General features: G+C 24.7%; 5 protein-coding genes across 5 annotated transcripts; all 5 read left to right on the top strand.

Moving 5' to 3' along the window:
* Positions 1–587: 587 nt before the first annotated feature.
* On the top strand, positions 588–3188 carry DICPUDRAFT_154439 (uncharacterized protein; the record flags this gene model as incomplete). Its single annotated transcript, XM_003289912.1, has 7 exons — positions 588–893; positions 976–1395; positions 1483–1741; positions 1855–1962; positions 2035–2321; positions 2399–2670; positions 2741–3188. The coding sequence occupies 7 exons, from the start codon at positions 588–590 to the stop codon at positions 3186–3188; spliced, it is 2100 nt and encodes a 699-aa protein (XP_003289960.1).
* A 957-nt stretch (positions 3189–4145) lies between these two features.
* On the top strand, positions 4146–6391 carry DICPUDRAFT_80719 (uncharacterized protein; the record flags this gene model as incomplete). The annotated part of the gene is made up of 6 exons (XM_003289911.1): positions 4146–5171; positions 5250–5416; positions 5820–5906; positions 5987–6061; positions 6134–6185; positions 6287–6391. 6 exons carry the CDS (start codon positions 4146–4148, stop codon positions 6389–6391), a joined length of 1512 nt encoding a protein of 503 aa, XP_003289959.1.
* A 1173-nt stretch (positions 6392–7564) lies between these two features.
* DICPUDRAFT_154434 (uncharacterized protein) lies at positions 7565–10905 on the top strand (the record flags this gene model as incomplete). The annotated part of the gene is made up of 2 exons (XM_003289910.1): positions 7565–8480; positions 8561–10905. The coding sequence occupies 2 exons, from the start codon at positions 7565–7567 to the stop codon at positions 10903–10905; spliced, it is 3261 nt and encodes a 1086-aa protein (XP_003289958.1).
* Positions 10906–11630: 725 nt separating this feature from the next.
* Positions 11631–12926, top strand: DICPUDRAFT_80717 (uncharacterized protein; the record flags this gene model as incomplete). Its single annotated transcript, XM_003289909.1, has 2 exons — positions 11631–11706; positions 12610–12926. The coding sequence occupies 2 exons, from the start codon at positions 11631–11633 to the stop codon at positions 12924–12926; spliced, it is 393 nt and encodes a 130-aa protein (XP_003289957.1).
* A 325-nt stretch (positions 12927–13251) lies between these two features.
* DICPUDRAFT_154432 (uncharacterized protein) lies at positions 13252–13482 on the top strand (the record flags this gene model as incomplete). The annotated part of the gene is made up of 1 exon (XM_003289908.1): positions 13252–13482. One exon carries the CDS (start codon positions 13252–13254, stop codon positions 13480–13482), a length of 231 nt encoding a protein of 76 aa, XP_003289956.1.
* Between the last annotated feature and the right edge of the window lie 1211 nt (positions 13483–14693).

The raw sequence follows: 14693 nt of genomic DNA, 5'->3' as shown, positions 1-14693 counted from the left end.
GCTAAAAACATTTCCGGCTTTTAATTTTGCTGAGGTTTTTGATAAGTCCACCGGCGGACTTTTGGCCGAGATGCAGGGTATTTGTGCCCGGACGCAATCCCAGCCATCAGGGACATCGAACAGCCCGAGACAAGTTAAGGTGGCCGGAACGTGCCGAAAACGAGCAAGCAGAATGGAAGCCTAATAAAAAGAATTTTAATTATATAATTATATAATCAAAAAAAGATAATTTCCCCCCTTCCCACACACCGTTTGATTTTTATTATTTTTATTATTTTATTGTTACAATTATTTTTCTTTTTTTTTTTTTTAAATTTTTAAATTATCTAAAATTCATTTTATTATTGTTATAATCGTCTATTATTATCATCAATCAACAACTTGACAAATTTTGCACAGATAATATAATAATAAATATTAATTTTTACTTTTTTTTTTTTAATATTTATTTTTAATATTTAGAATATTAAGTATTTTTAAAGGTTTATTATTTATTATACATGTATTTATAAAATTAAATAATATAATTATATATATATTTAGTTTAAATTATATATATATATAAAGGAAGAAAATAAAAATAAAAGATGCATTTCAGTACGACGATTAGAAAAAAAGGGTTTTCGCAAAGATTGGAAGCTGTTAAGGGTTTAGAAAATAGATCAAGAGAAGATAAAGCAACTTTATTAGCAGCTGTAGAAACTCAAAGAAATACAAGGTTAATCAAAGATTTAATCATCCATATTGTTTTTTTTGCAGTTTTTTTATTAATTGTAATCTTACAATTAAATCCATCAACTGTAAATAACATAAATACATCATTAAAAAATTCATATTTATTCAGTGGTGATGTACCCTATATGGATATCAAGTTTTCTGATGATTTTAAACAGGTAGGTGGTAGCTTATTTAGCACATTTGTTATTATTATGTTATAGTCATCACAATATATACTAATTATTTATGATCTTCTAGTATTTAACAACAACATTTTGTGAAACTGTATTATCAATGTCACTAGATAATGAGGATGCAATGAATAAAATTATTGGTAATACTATTAGAATTAGAACTACTAGAATTAAACCAGGTTCATGTACTGATAATGGATTAAACTTAACATGTTATTCAAATTCATATGATGGATCAACTAAAGATAGATCACCATATGGTCCAAATGGCATATATACTTATACAAGTAATACACATGGTTCATTTGTGTTTGGACATAATCAATATGTTTGGGATAGATCTGGTTACTATGTCGATATTTCTGTTAAAAATGTTACCATGGAAATTCAACAATTAATTGATAATGATTTCATCGATGTCCAAACAAGAGCAGTAATTATTTCATTTTCAACTTTAAATTTAAATTTCCAATCTAGAACAACTGTATTTACAATGGTAATAATCTTAATTAAATAATATAATCAATATAAATATTTATATTAACTTTTATTTTCAATTGTTTTTATTTAGTTAACAGAATGGCCAGCTTCAGGTGAAGTTAACCCATACTATTCAGTTAGAACATATAGAGTAAACATGTATATGGATGCAGTCGATAGATTTAGAGGTTTTCTCGAAACTGTATTCTTTTTATTTTTAATTTATTATGTATACTTTTTCATTAATGAAGCTAGAATCGATTATCAATTAAATAGATTAAGAAATTATTTACTTTCATTAAAAAATTCATTTGATATAATAAATTTAACTGTAGGTATCATTTGCGGCAGTTGGTTTAAAAATATTTAAAAAAATAAATATTAATATTAATTTTTTTTTTTAATGTGTTGGCGGTAATTTAGTTATTTATTGCATCTACAGCATTATATATAGCATTTTTAGGTGATAATTCAAGAGAGGTTTCATTAACTGATGAAACTATAAAATATCCATTATATTTAGAAAACTTGGGACAAACTGCTTTAGTTTTATATCAAATTTCAGCAATAAGTAGGAATTTTTTTAATTATTTATTTTATTTTATTTTTTTATATTAATTTAATTTTTTTTTTTTTTCAATAGATATTTTATTAATGGCATTTAAAACATTTAGATTTTTAATTATTCATAAACGTTTGTATATTTTATGGATTGCAATTTCACAGTCAAAACTTCAATTAATTACATTTACAATTATGTTTTGCATTATAATGTTGGGTTTCTTATTCTCTGGTTGGTTGACTTTTGGTCCAGATAATGCAGCTTATAATGGTTTTGTTACATCATTAGGTACTTTACTTCAATTTATTATTGGTAATCCACCTGATTATGAAGCAATGTCTTCAACAAATAGAGCTCTTGGTCCAATTGTAATTATAGTTTTTATTTTTATTTATATTAATTATATACTAATTCTTTTTTTTATTTTTTTTTATATAAACTATAGTATTATTTATTATTTACTATTTTTATGTTTTTCATTTTAATGAATATGTTTATTGCTATTATTTCAAAATCATATGAAGGTATTAGCGATTCATTCGATAAAAAACAAAGAAGTAAAAGATATTTAATGACAAAATGGGAAAAGTCAATAAAATCATTTCAATTTTTATTTAGAAAAGAGATTTATGACATCTATGATATATCTCTAATGCTTATTGATCAAAGACCGGGTTTAATAGAAACTCCTGGTATTGAACCATTAACTTTTAAAGGGTAAGTTTTAAAACTAATAATTATAATTATAAAAATAATTAACAAATTTTAATTTAATATAAATTTTTAGTGAATTAACAGCTTTAATACCAACAATAAAAGACGATGAATCATCCTATTATGCAGATTTGTTAATGAAAATTTCAAGAACTCGTCATAAATATCTTGAAGAAATTCAATCATCAAAAAATACAGGTATTACATTCGAATTGAAATTAGTAGGTTCACCAAATGTACACAAAAAAGATTTTGCAACTTGGGAAAAAGAAAAATCAAAAAAAAAAAAAGTAGATGCTTTATCAAATAGAGTCGAGGAATTAAATGCAAAATTAGATTTAATATTACAACATTTAAATGTTCAATTGCCACAACCTATACCACCTCCAACCCAATTAGTTAATAATAATAATAATAATAATAATAACAATAATAGCAATGGTACTATTGGTAGTAATAGTCGTAGCAATAGTAACTCGAGTAATTTTAATGGTATAAATATTTCTGGTGGTAATCCATAAATATAAAAAAAAAAGAAGAAAATGTAAATAAAAAATAATTATTTTTTTATATATTAAATTATATATTAAATAAAGACAAATATTTTATGATTATGTTTCTCGGTGGTGTGTTCAGCACATAATAATATTATAAAAAAAAATAAAATAGTTTTTAAGTTTTATTAAATTTATAAAAATCATTTAAAAAAAAAAAAATAAAGCAATATTAAATTTGGTTTTTTAATGTTTTTATTTTTTAATTTATTTTTTTAATAATAAAGAAAACTTTTTATGTCATCCATTGTTTTAACACACCCACATGTATGTATTTGATATATTATTTCAATTTCAATTTACAGTTTGATTGTCATCAAAAAAAAATAAAAATTTTTAAATAAAAAAAAAAAAAAATAAAGCCACACACGGGGTTGAAGTTCATACATTTATTATAATAATATTATTATAAAATAGATAATGAGTATGACATATTTTCAATGACATATCAATTTTTTAAAAAAAAAAAAAAAAAAAAAAAAACTCAATTTGTAAAAATTAAAAAATATTATGATAAAATAAACATTGTTTTATTTAAAGTTAGTATAATATTAATTTTTTTTTGTTTTTACAAACCCACACAAATTTTTTTTTTTTAATTAAAAAAATAAAAAAAAATTCTTTTAATTAAATAAAAAATAATAATTTATTTGTATATAGTTTTACATAGTATAATTTCAAAAAAAAAGTTTTAAATAATAGCAATTATATTTCTTTATACATTTCACATTCCATAATATCTATCATATTTTTATATTTACTCATTAATTAAAAAATGATAGAATCAATTTTATTTGCTATTGTTATATGGTCATTAATAATTTTAAAATTAATTTACCGTTTCACCCCACAAAAAACCCACACCAATAATGCCACCCAAACCAATAATGCCACCCACACCAATAATGACACCCCAAACCAATAATGAAACCCAAACCAATAATGACACCCCACACCAACTACCACAAATTTAACCAATCAAGATATTCTGCCCCAATTGATCAATCCTCAACATGCCAAAATATGAATACCGGTTCCGCATCAAGCCATAGTTCCTCATCACCAAGAAGAATGTTTTGTTGTTCTCACTCAGAAGATTATTCCTTAACCGATCAAGATATATATGGCCATCCATTATCAAAAGAGATTTTATCTCGTTCGCCATCATATTATCTTGATAAGATGTATACCTCAAAGGAAAAGCCAGTCGATACCTATCCATACATTCCAATCGATCATTCAAAAGGCTTCAACCCAAACTTACGTCTTTGTGATGTAAGACACCCTATGCCATGGGAAATAAAAATAAGGGAAGAAGAAAGATTGGAAAAGGAAAGACAAGAAAAAGAACGTATCGAAACTTTAAAGAGAGAAAAACTCGAAAAGGAACGTTTGGAACTATTGGAAAAAGAAAGACAAGAAAAAGAACGTATTGAAGCTTTAGAAAAAGAAAGACAAGAAAATGAGCGTAGACAAGCTCTAGAAAGAGCAAGATTAATCAGAGAACAACAAGAAAGAGAGCAAAAAGAAAGAGAAGAAAGAGAAGAAAGAGAGCGTATCCAAGCAATTTTAAGAGAAAGATTGCAAAGAGAACAAGAAAGGATACGTAGAGAAAATTTAGAAAGAGCCAGATTGGAAAGAGAAAGAGAAGAAAGAGAAGAAAGAGAAAAAGAACAACAACTCAGAGAACAACAACTCAGAGAACAAGAAGAAAGAGAAGAGAGAGAAAGACTAGAGAGGGAACAACAACAAAGAGAACAGCAAGAAAGAGAAGAAAGAGAACGTATCGAAAACCTAGATCGATGTACTATTTGCATTGATAGAATTGAACCAAGCGTACTTGCAATAATCGATTGTAACCACAAGTTTTGTTACGATTGCATTATGGAATGGTGTTATCGTCGTGATAATATCTGTCCAAATTGCAGAGCTCCATTCTTTTTAGTAAGAGTAAGTAATTCATACATTTATATTTTATACATAATAAATAAAACATATATGTTAATTTAATTTATTATTTAATTGTAGAGAGTAAATCAAGTCGAAGGTTCAACAGATGAAGCTAATGTAGAACAAGGAAATCAAGATGAAAATCCAATTAACAATCAAGATAATGCTGATGACGATAATCAACGTCCACCAGTTTTAAATAATGATGTTTCAAATTCCAACGATTTTGAAGTAGAGATGGAAATGTATGACCGTATGGATATCGATTAGATTTCCATAACCGTTTCAAATAGGAATTATTAGATTTCATGGAAATTGATCAAGAATTTGCTGGCCACTTATTCAATGATTACATTGACATAGATCAATAATACACTATCCATATGGAAACGGATTAATAACCAAATAAAAAAAGGTCAAAACTGAAAACATCATCAATGGACAAACATTATCATCGTTATCAACATTTCTAGCATTATATTTTCATCTCATTAGCTTCAAATCTACAAAACTACGTTCTATAAGTTCTCAAAGTTCCAGAAACAAGTTCTCCTCATATTGTAACTATAATATTTACTAAAATATAATTATATATGAATATAAATGAAACTAATATTTTATTTTAATTTTTAAATAGTATAATAATAGTTATATCTCTTTCGTTATTATCAGCTTCTTTTTCTTTCAGTATTACCATGTCCTTTCTTTAAAGTCAATAATAGGGTATTTATTAAGGTAACTATTGTGTTTATATTTACATAGTTTTTATATTTAAATATAAAAGAAACTAATATTTAATTTTAATTCTTTAATAGTAAAATTATAATTCTTTCTCTTTCAGTATCAGGTTCTTTCGTTAATGTCAAGAATAAGGAATATATATTATTAAGGTAACAATAGTGTTTATATTTACATATATTAAATTTAAATATAAAATAAACTAATATTTAATTTATATTTAGTTTAATTAATTTCTCTTTCAAGCTCAACACGCTCTATTTTAAGTCTACGTTCGTATGTTCATAATTTTAAGGTAACTATATTGTCAATATTTTCATAATAATTATTAAATTTGAATATAAAAAAACAAATATCTAATTTTAATACTTATTTAGTTTAAGCTCAATTCTTTCTTTTCAGTTTCAATACGTTATTTATTTCAAGTAATCAATCATGCATCTGTGGTTCCATATATTCCATTTATTCGTCGTTCAGTATAATCTTTCTAATTGTAGTTCCGAGTCATTCATCAAACACAGGGGTTTTTTTCAAGTCACTCATAAAACATTCGGTTCAATACATTCTTTTTAATTGAGGTTTTCAAGTCTTTCATCAAACATCGGGGTTCGGTATATTCTTTTTAAATCTGGGTTTTCAAGCCATTCACCAAACATTGGGGGTTCCATGTATTCTTTTTAATTGGGGTTTTCAAGTCATTCGTCTAACATTGGGGTCCATTTATTCTATTAAATCGGGGTTCAGTATATCTTTCTAATTGTAGTTTCGAGCCATTCATCATACACTGGGGTTTTTTCATGTCACTCATTAAATATTGGGGTCAATATATTCTTTTTAATTGGGGTTTTCAGGTAATTCATCAAACATTGGGGTTTCGGTATATTCTTTTATAATTGTGGTTTCAAGTCACTCTTTGGGGTTCACATATTCTTTTTAAATGTGGTTTTCAAGTCATTCATCAACATTGGGTTCAAAATATTCTTTTTAATTGGGTTTCAAGTCATTCATCAAACATTCGGGGTTTTTTCATTCATTGGGGTTTATTTAATTCTTTTTTTATTGTGGTTTTAAATTAAAATCAAATCAAATTATATAATATTCATACAACTTAAATAATTTACAACCACTACCATATAATAGCATCAATATCACTTCATAGTTTCCATTTAATACAATCTGCAAATAATATCGTATATCTATTAATTAATTATTTAATTATAAAATAAATAAAAAAAAGAAAAAAGAAAATACAGTTTCATTAAATTTTTAAAAATCGTTTAAATATATACATAATATTGCAGCAATAATTATTTTTTCATTCATTATTACTGCATTTTTTTTTTTTTTTTTTTTTTTAAAAATATTTAAATATTTAAATTAAGTTATCCCTCTATTCAATAGGGGGTTTATATAAAATAAAAACAAAATAAATAAATAATCATTAATTTGTTTATTTATATAATTAATCTTGGATATTAAAAAGTAATTATAATAACCTAAAAATCCTCCACAAAACACATTTCGTTAAATTTAAATCATTCGTTTTTTTTTTTTTTTTTTTTTTTTTATTTTTATTTTTTTTTTTAATTTTCAAAAAAAATAAAAATTATTTTTTTTTAGTTATTTATTTTTTTTATAGATTCTTTATTTATAAGATGAATGAAAAAAATAATATTCGTGATTTTTCAGACGAATATTTTATAGAAAATAAAAATTTAGAAAAAGAAGAGAATGAAATATTACATAAATTAAAATCAACAAATATAACACAACCATCACCAAAAGCAACAGCAGCAACAGAAACAACTATTAACGATAACAAAAAAATAAATTTAATAAATTCAAGCTATTTAGATATTGTTGGTGTAAATGATTTAATTGACACTCCATTTGGTGAAAAGCTATTATCATACAACGATTTTACAGCAAGTGGAAAAAGTTTAAAGTCCATTGAGGAGTATCTATTACACGAAGTTTTACCATTATACGCAAATACACACACTTTATCAGATGCAACAGGGTTACAAACAACATTGTTCCGTAGAGAAGCTAGAGAAATTATTAAACGTTGTTGTCGTGGTAGTAATGTAGATGATGTTTTATTATTTGTAGGCTCTGGTGCAACTTCAGCAGTTAATCATTTGGTACATTTATTAAATATTAAAGAATTATGCAGAGACAATAAAGATTCAGTAGTTGTTATTTTGGGTCCATATGAACATCATTCAAATATATTACCATGGCGTGAAGCTGGCGCAAAGATCCTAACATGTCCAGAGGATACTTTAAAGGGTGGTGGTTCAGATTTAAAATTTTTAGAAAATTGTTTAAAGCAATATCGTTCGAAAGATGAATTATCAAATAGTAATACACTAATTATTGGTTCGTTTTCAGCTGCTTCAAATGTTTCAGGTATTTTAGAAGATACAATCGCAATTACTGAATTACTCAAACAATATAATGCTCTTAGTTTCTGGGACTATGCATGTGCTGCACCATATATACCAATCGATATGAATCCGTTAAATGACAGTCGTTTTAAAAAAGATGCTATTTTCTTTTCACCTACAAGTTTATAGGTGGTGTTGGTACACCAGGTATATTATTAATCAAGAAATATTTATTAAAAAACAATGTTCCTTATAGACCAGGTGGTGGATCAGTACTCTACGTAACATCAGATTCAACAACTTATTTAGGTAATTTTGAAGAGCGTGAAGAAGCAGGTACACCCGAGATCATTGGCAGTATTCGTTGCGGTTTAATATTTCAATTAAGAGAGCATATAGGTATAGATACAATTAAATCAATAGAAATGGAACACAGTCAATATTTTAGATCAAGGTTAAGATCAATTAAAAATTTAGTTGTTTTAGGTGGCGATGATAAAGATGAAGCACAAAGTACAATTCAAAGATTACCAATTATTAGTTTTTTAATTAGATACGAACCAGATCCAACATTATTTTTACACCATAATTTTATATCATCCCTATTGAATGATTTATTCGGTATCCAAACTAGAGCAAGCTGTGCATGTGCAGGTCCCTATTTAGAATGCTTATTGGGTTTATCTAAAAAAGATAACAAAGAGTTACTAGAATCAATATTTGAAAAGCAAGAAGTTATTAGACCAGGGATGGTGCGTTTAAATGTTAATTTTACAATGTCATATAAAGAGATTGATTTCTTAGTTCAGGCCTTAGAATTTGTATCAAATCATGGTTGGAAGTTTTTGCCACTTTATACATTTGTCGTCGCATCTGGTGAATGGAAGCATAGAAGCAAATTAACCAAAATGTTTGAACGTCGTTGGTTAAGCAGCATCAATTATAGTCAATCTGGTAAATTATCATTCAATAGTAAAAGAAAACAATTAGATTTAGGTCAATGTAACACCGATCAAGATAAAATTAATTATTTACTTTTAGAGAAATTTAAATACCTTGACCAAGCAAACATATTATTAAAACAATTAATTTCAAATCAACCTAAAATCTTACCAGATCAATCATCAATGTTAACCAAAGAAGCAAATAGTTTAAGATGGTTTGCATTACCAACTGATTCTTCAAATAAAATAAAATTATTAAATGATATCAATAATAGCGCAGTGTTTGAAAATGAAGAGATATATAATGGTTTATTAAAAGGTTCAACAGTTATTTCATCAACTATAAACAGAGAAGTTATAATTAAACCACATAAAAATTATATACCAGGCACATTAGATTTAAATAATAATGAATTAACAAATTTATTAATTAAATTTAATAATAATTTAAATGATAATAATAATAATAATAATAATAATATAATAAATCAATTTATTTATCAACAACAAAATAATCAAATAAAACAACAAAAAGAACAAAAAGAACAGGTTTTACAAATAGAACAGGTTTTAGAAAGAGAACTAAAAGAACCAATCGAAAAAGAGAATGATGGTATGATGTGTCCATTAAAACCAAAGAAGGATATTGAAGGTTTAGTTAAAAGTAGAATATGTATTAATTGTTTTCATGATCATATTGGTGTAACAAATGGTAAAAATCAAAATCAAAATAATAATAATAATAATGATAATAATCAGAATGAAATAAATCAATCTAAAGAATGTTTAAGTTGTAATTGTATTTCATTTATACCAAGATTAGAAGGAAATAAAAAAGAAAAGGTTACAATTCAAAAAAAGGTTCATTCAAATGTTTGTCAGTCAATACAAAGTTATGGTATGATTAATGAAGGCGATAAAATTATGGTTGGTGTTAGTGGTGGTAAAGATAGTTTAACTTTAATTAATACATTAATCGATATAAAGAGAAGATCAAAAGTAAAGTTTACAATTGGTGCTTGTACAGTTGATCCACAAAGTCCAGATTACGATCCAAGTCCATTAAAGAAATATTTCGCATCTATTGGTATTCCATACTTTTATGTTAGTCAATCGATTATGGAAACTGCAAAGTGTATTATGAAAGAAGGAAACAAAGAAAGTATTTGCGCTTTTTGTAGTAGAATGAGACGTGGCATTCTATACAACACTTGTAGAAAGGAAGGTTATAATGTTTTAGCTTTGGGTCAACATTTAAATGATCTTTCTGAATCATTTTTAATGAGCGCTCTCTATAATGGTATCCTTAGTACAATGAAGGTAAATTATTTAAATGAACAAGGTGATATCAGAATTATCAGACCATTGTGCAATATCAGCGAAAATCAAACAAGACATTACGCAAAGGTAATGGGCTTGCCAGTAATAGATGATAACTGCCCTGCATGCTTCCAAGCTCCAGTTCAACGTTCAAGAATTAAACTATTATTAGCCAAAGAAGAAAATTTAAATCCAAATGTTCATCATATTTTATTCAAAACTATGCAACCCCTATTTTCAGTTTCCAAAACAAATAGAGTTTCAAAAAGAAGCATTGATAACTATAGTAATGGTTTAATTGTTGATAAAAATGGTTTAAATAATAATATCTCGGATGATTAAAATGTATATTTAAAAAAAACGAAAAAAAGAAAAACAATAAAAAGTTTTTTAATAACAATTTATTTATTAAATTGTATTATAAAGAATTCTTTTATTTTGAGTTGTTTTATTATTTTATTTAAAATTTAGTTTTATTTTTATTACTCATCATTCATTGGGGTTTAGTTTTTCTTTTAATTAAGGTTTTTTTTCAGGTCATTCATCATTCATTAGGGTATTTATATAGTTATTGTTATATTTAGGAAGTGGATACAGATTCAAATATCAATAAAATTAGAGTTATGGAAATCAAAAATATAGAAAGTAATAATAACAATAAATTTAATAGATAATACTACTAATAAAACTATAATAGATATAGAGTACAATTAAAATAGATAGAAATAATATTGTAAATAATAATAATAATAATAATAGAAAATATTACAAACTTTAATAATATTTAAATAATATATATTAAAAATATTATAAATAGTTTTAATAATTAATTTAATTTAAAAGACAATATAATAAATTACTTTAATATGACAATAAAATATAAAAAACAATAATCTTTAAAATAATCATGTCATATAAAAACAATAAAAGCAATCCATCCAACTCTATTCATTCTGCCTTTCAAATCCAGATCCAAGTTAATCAATTTAAAAAAAACAAAATTTCAATCCTTAGATCCATTTACCCAGAATTAATTGCATTCTTTCCTATAAAGTTTATTTTCAACAATGGGTTTATTTTATCATCATTTATCAATTAAATACCATCAACAAAAACAATTAACACTTTCATCCGTTTTATTAAGTACAAATTAATGTCATTTGGTCACAGATCCGGGTCCACCTTCATCATCAATTTTATCATTTAATATTTTTATATAGAATTAAAAATTTTCCATCCCTAGTTAATTTTCTATTCATTATCAAAATAAAGATCTATAATTTTAAAGCTTATTTAAATTTTTAATAAAATAAATTTTTATTGTTTTTTATTATTTAAAAACCATTTAGTAAATTTTTTCCATCTTGTTTGAAATCTTTTCTAAATTAACCAAATATAATTAACCTGTATTTTAAAAATTTTTGGTTGGATATATAAAAGTAATTATTATTATTATAAAAGTACATTCAAAAAATGATAAATTAAATAAAAAAAAAAAAAATTCAAAATTAATTTTTTTATTTTTTTTTTATTTTTTTATTTTCTAAAAATAATACTGCACCACCATAAACATTATTTTATTATAAACTAAATAAAAATAAAATAAATAACAATATATATATTATAATGTCCTTCATTAATGTATATTAAGCGAAATACAAAGACACATCAGGTAAGGTAAATAATTAGACAGTTAACTGCTATTTCTAAACAATTGTTTTATATAATTTATACTAATTAAATACAATCACTAAATTACTACACATAGACATATCACCATTAAATAAAGCATACCAACAGTGAAGCAGTTGTAAAAGATAAAGGATGTCAAATATTTAGCTTTTCAATGAACATATATATATTCCCAAACATTAGCAAAGACACACCATCAAACCAATTGATTTATGAACAGTCTTCAAGAAAGAATAAATATTGTAAAGTATGCAATTACGATATCAAATAATCTGGTATTGAAGATTTTAAAACCCGATAAAAGAATGTTTGTACACTTTTAGATCAGCAAATTCTAAAGTATCAAATATTTAGAATCGATTGGTGTCAAATTAAATATAATCAAAACAACAATCGGAACAGGTAATATTGGTTCAATAAAAGTCAATTTCACACAAAATACAATCACATGGAGTGGTAACATATATCCATATTATACCACAGAAAAAGAATGTTCATCTAAATACCATGAACATGGAATATGCGATAAAACAACAGGTACATACAAATGTAATTCAGAATACACAGGTTTCGATCGTTCATCACCAATTAATAATAATAATAATAATCAAGCAGAAACAGAAACAAATAATAATGGAACAGTTATAATTGTTATAAAAAACAAGTTATAGGATATTCAATTTCGATTCAATTATAGAATTAGACTTTAGCAATCAACAAATAACAATATTCAATTTATCAAACAACTAGATATTTGCAAACAAGCAAGAATCAGTCACCACACTCAATCAAATAAGAATTAATGAAGACAATACCAATGCAATAATAAAATTAATAATAGAAGAAGTAAACGATAAAGATAAAGGTTTCACATTTGCAGGTAATCAATTCAAAGTTACAAAAGGAGGAGTCAAATTATCATTATCAATTTCAATCAAATAAATCAAACTATCACCTTTCTAAACTTGATTAAATATGGTCAGAAAGATAAACAATATGGGTCTGATAAAATTAATAATAGAAAAAGTAAACGATAAAGATAAAGGCTTCACATTTGCAGGTAATCAATTCAAAGTTACAAAAGGAGGATTCAAATTATCATTATCAATTTCAAACTGGCTATTCAAAAGCAATATCAATACATCCCAAGTACAAATGACATCAGACATACAGATTGGCTCATCAAACAGCAACAATAAATATAATAGAGATACTCAAATCAAATAATTTTAAAATCACACCCTTTTATAACCCATCTCAAAACCTCTAGTAATACTCAACAACAGCATAGTTCAGAGGAGAGAAACCAAAATAAAAAAGATTTGATGTTTGATTATTTATGTTCCTAAGCTCATTATTAAAGCTATTATCTCCATATTTAATTTTAAACTCATTAGAATTATTCATTCAAAACAGTAGAAATCAACAACTAACTTTACAGATGATCAAATTAAAAGAATTGTATGTGAAAGGAGTGATATTAGTTATGATTTGGTAGAAGGAATTAAAGCTTGCACCCTTGATGAAAAAATATATACATATCTTAGATTCAGACTCAAATTAAATAATTCAGCTTTAAAGAAATTATGTTTAGGTTTAGGCATTTCAAGATCAAGTAGTAATAGAGAATGGTTGTGTCAATTTCTCATTCAAACAACCCAATTTGTACTCATTATTATCAGAAGAAATTCAAAAAGATACCAGCTCCTGCTCAATTAACATGTGAAGGTTACATTTTTGCTAAAATTTATTTTTTATTCATCTACAAGTCCTCTATTTTAACTACTCATCGTCTTTTCAAGCTCAATCATATATATATGCTCTACATTCTCATATTCATAAAATTGATAATAAAGATATTACAAACAAAACATAGTCTTTTCTTATTTTTTTTATTTTTTTTATTTTTTTTAATTTTTATATATATTTTTTTAAAAAAATTTAAATTTATATTATTATTATTTTTGATTAATAAAAGGTAATCAGCATAATCTATCTAAAATAAAAAATAATTAAAAAAATAATTTTATTTCCGAAAATGGATAAATGTAACTTTTATTGACACTTTATTTCTTAAAAAAAATAAAAAGAACGGAATCTTATATACCGATTCAGTTTCATCAGTTTGTATGGATAATGGTAATATCTTGCTGCCGACTCATAATATTTTTTACATTAAGTGGAACACTGTCATATAATCCTGCAAAGTCAACAATTACTTCTCTAATTGTAGAATGAATTTTAGATATCTAAATTTAATTATAATATTAAAGAAAATCATATAATTTAAAGAATTTAAAACTCACTCATGCCAAAACAAATTGAAATATGAACCAAAAACACAAAAATTACTATTTTATTATTATTTTTTTCTTTATACATTTTTTTAAAAACTATTTTATAGATTCAATATTAAAAATTTTTATTGTATCTATTAA

The sequence above is a fragment of the Dictyostelium purpureum genome (genome assembly GCF_000190715.1).
Source record: "Dictyostelium purpureum unplaced genomic scaffold DICPUscaffold_199, whole genome shotgun sequence".
NCBI classification, from domain to species: domain Eukaryota; phylum Evosea; class Eumycetozoa; order Dictyosteliales; family Dictyosteliaceae; genus Dictyostelium; species Dictyostelium purpureum.
The sequence above is the reverse complement of the archived record's forward strand: the minus strand, read 5'-3'. Positions and strand labels throughout refer to the sequence as shown.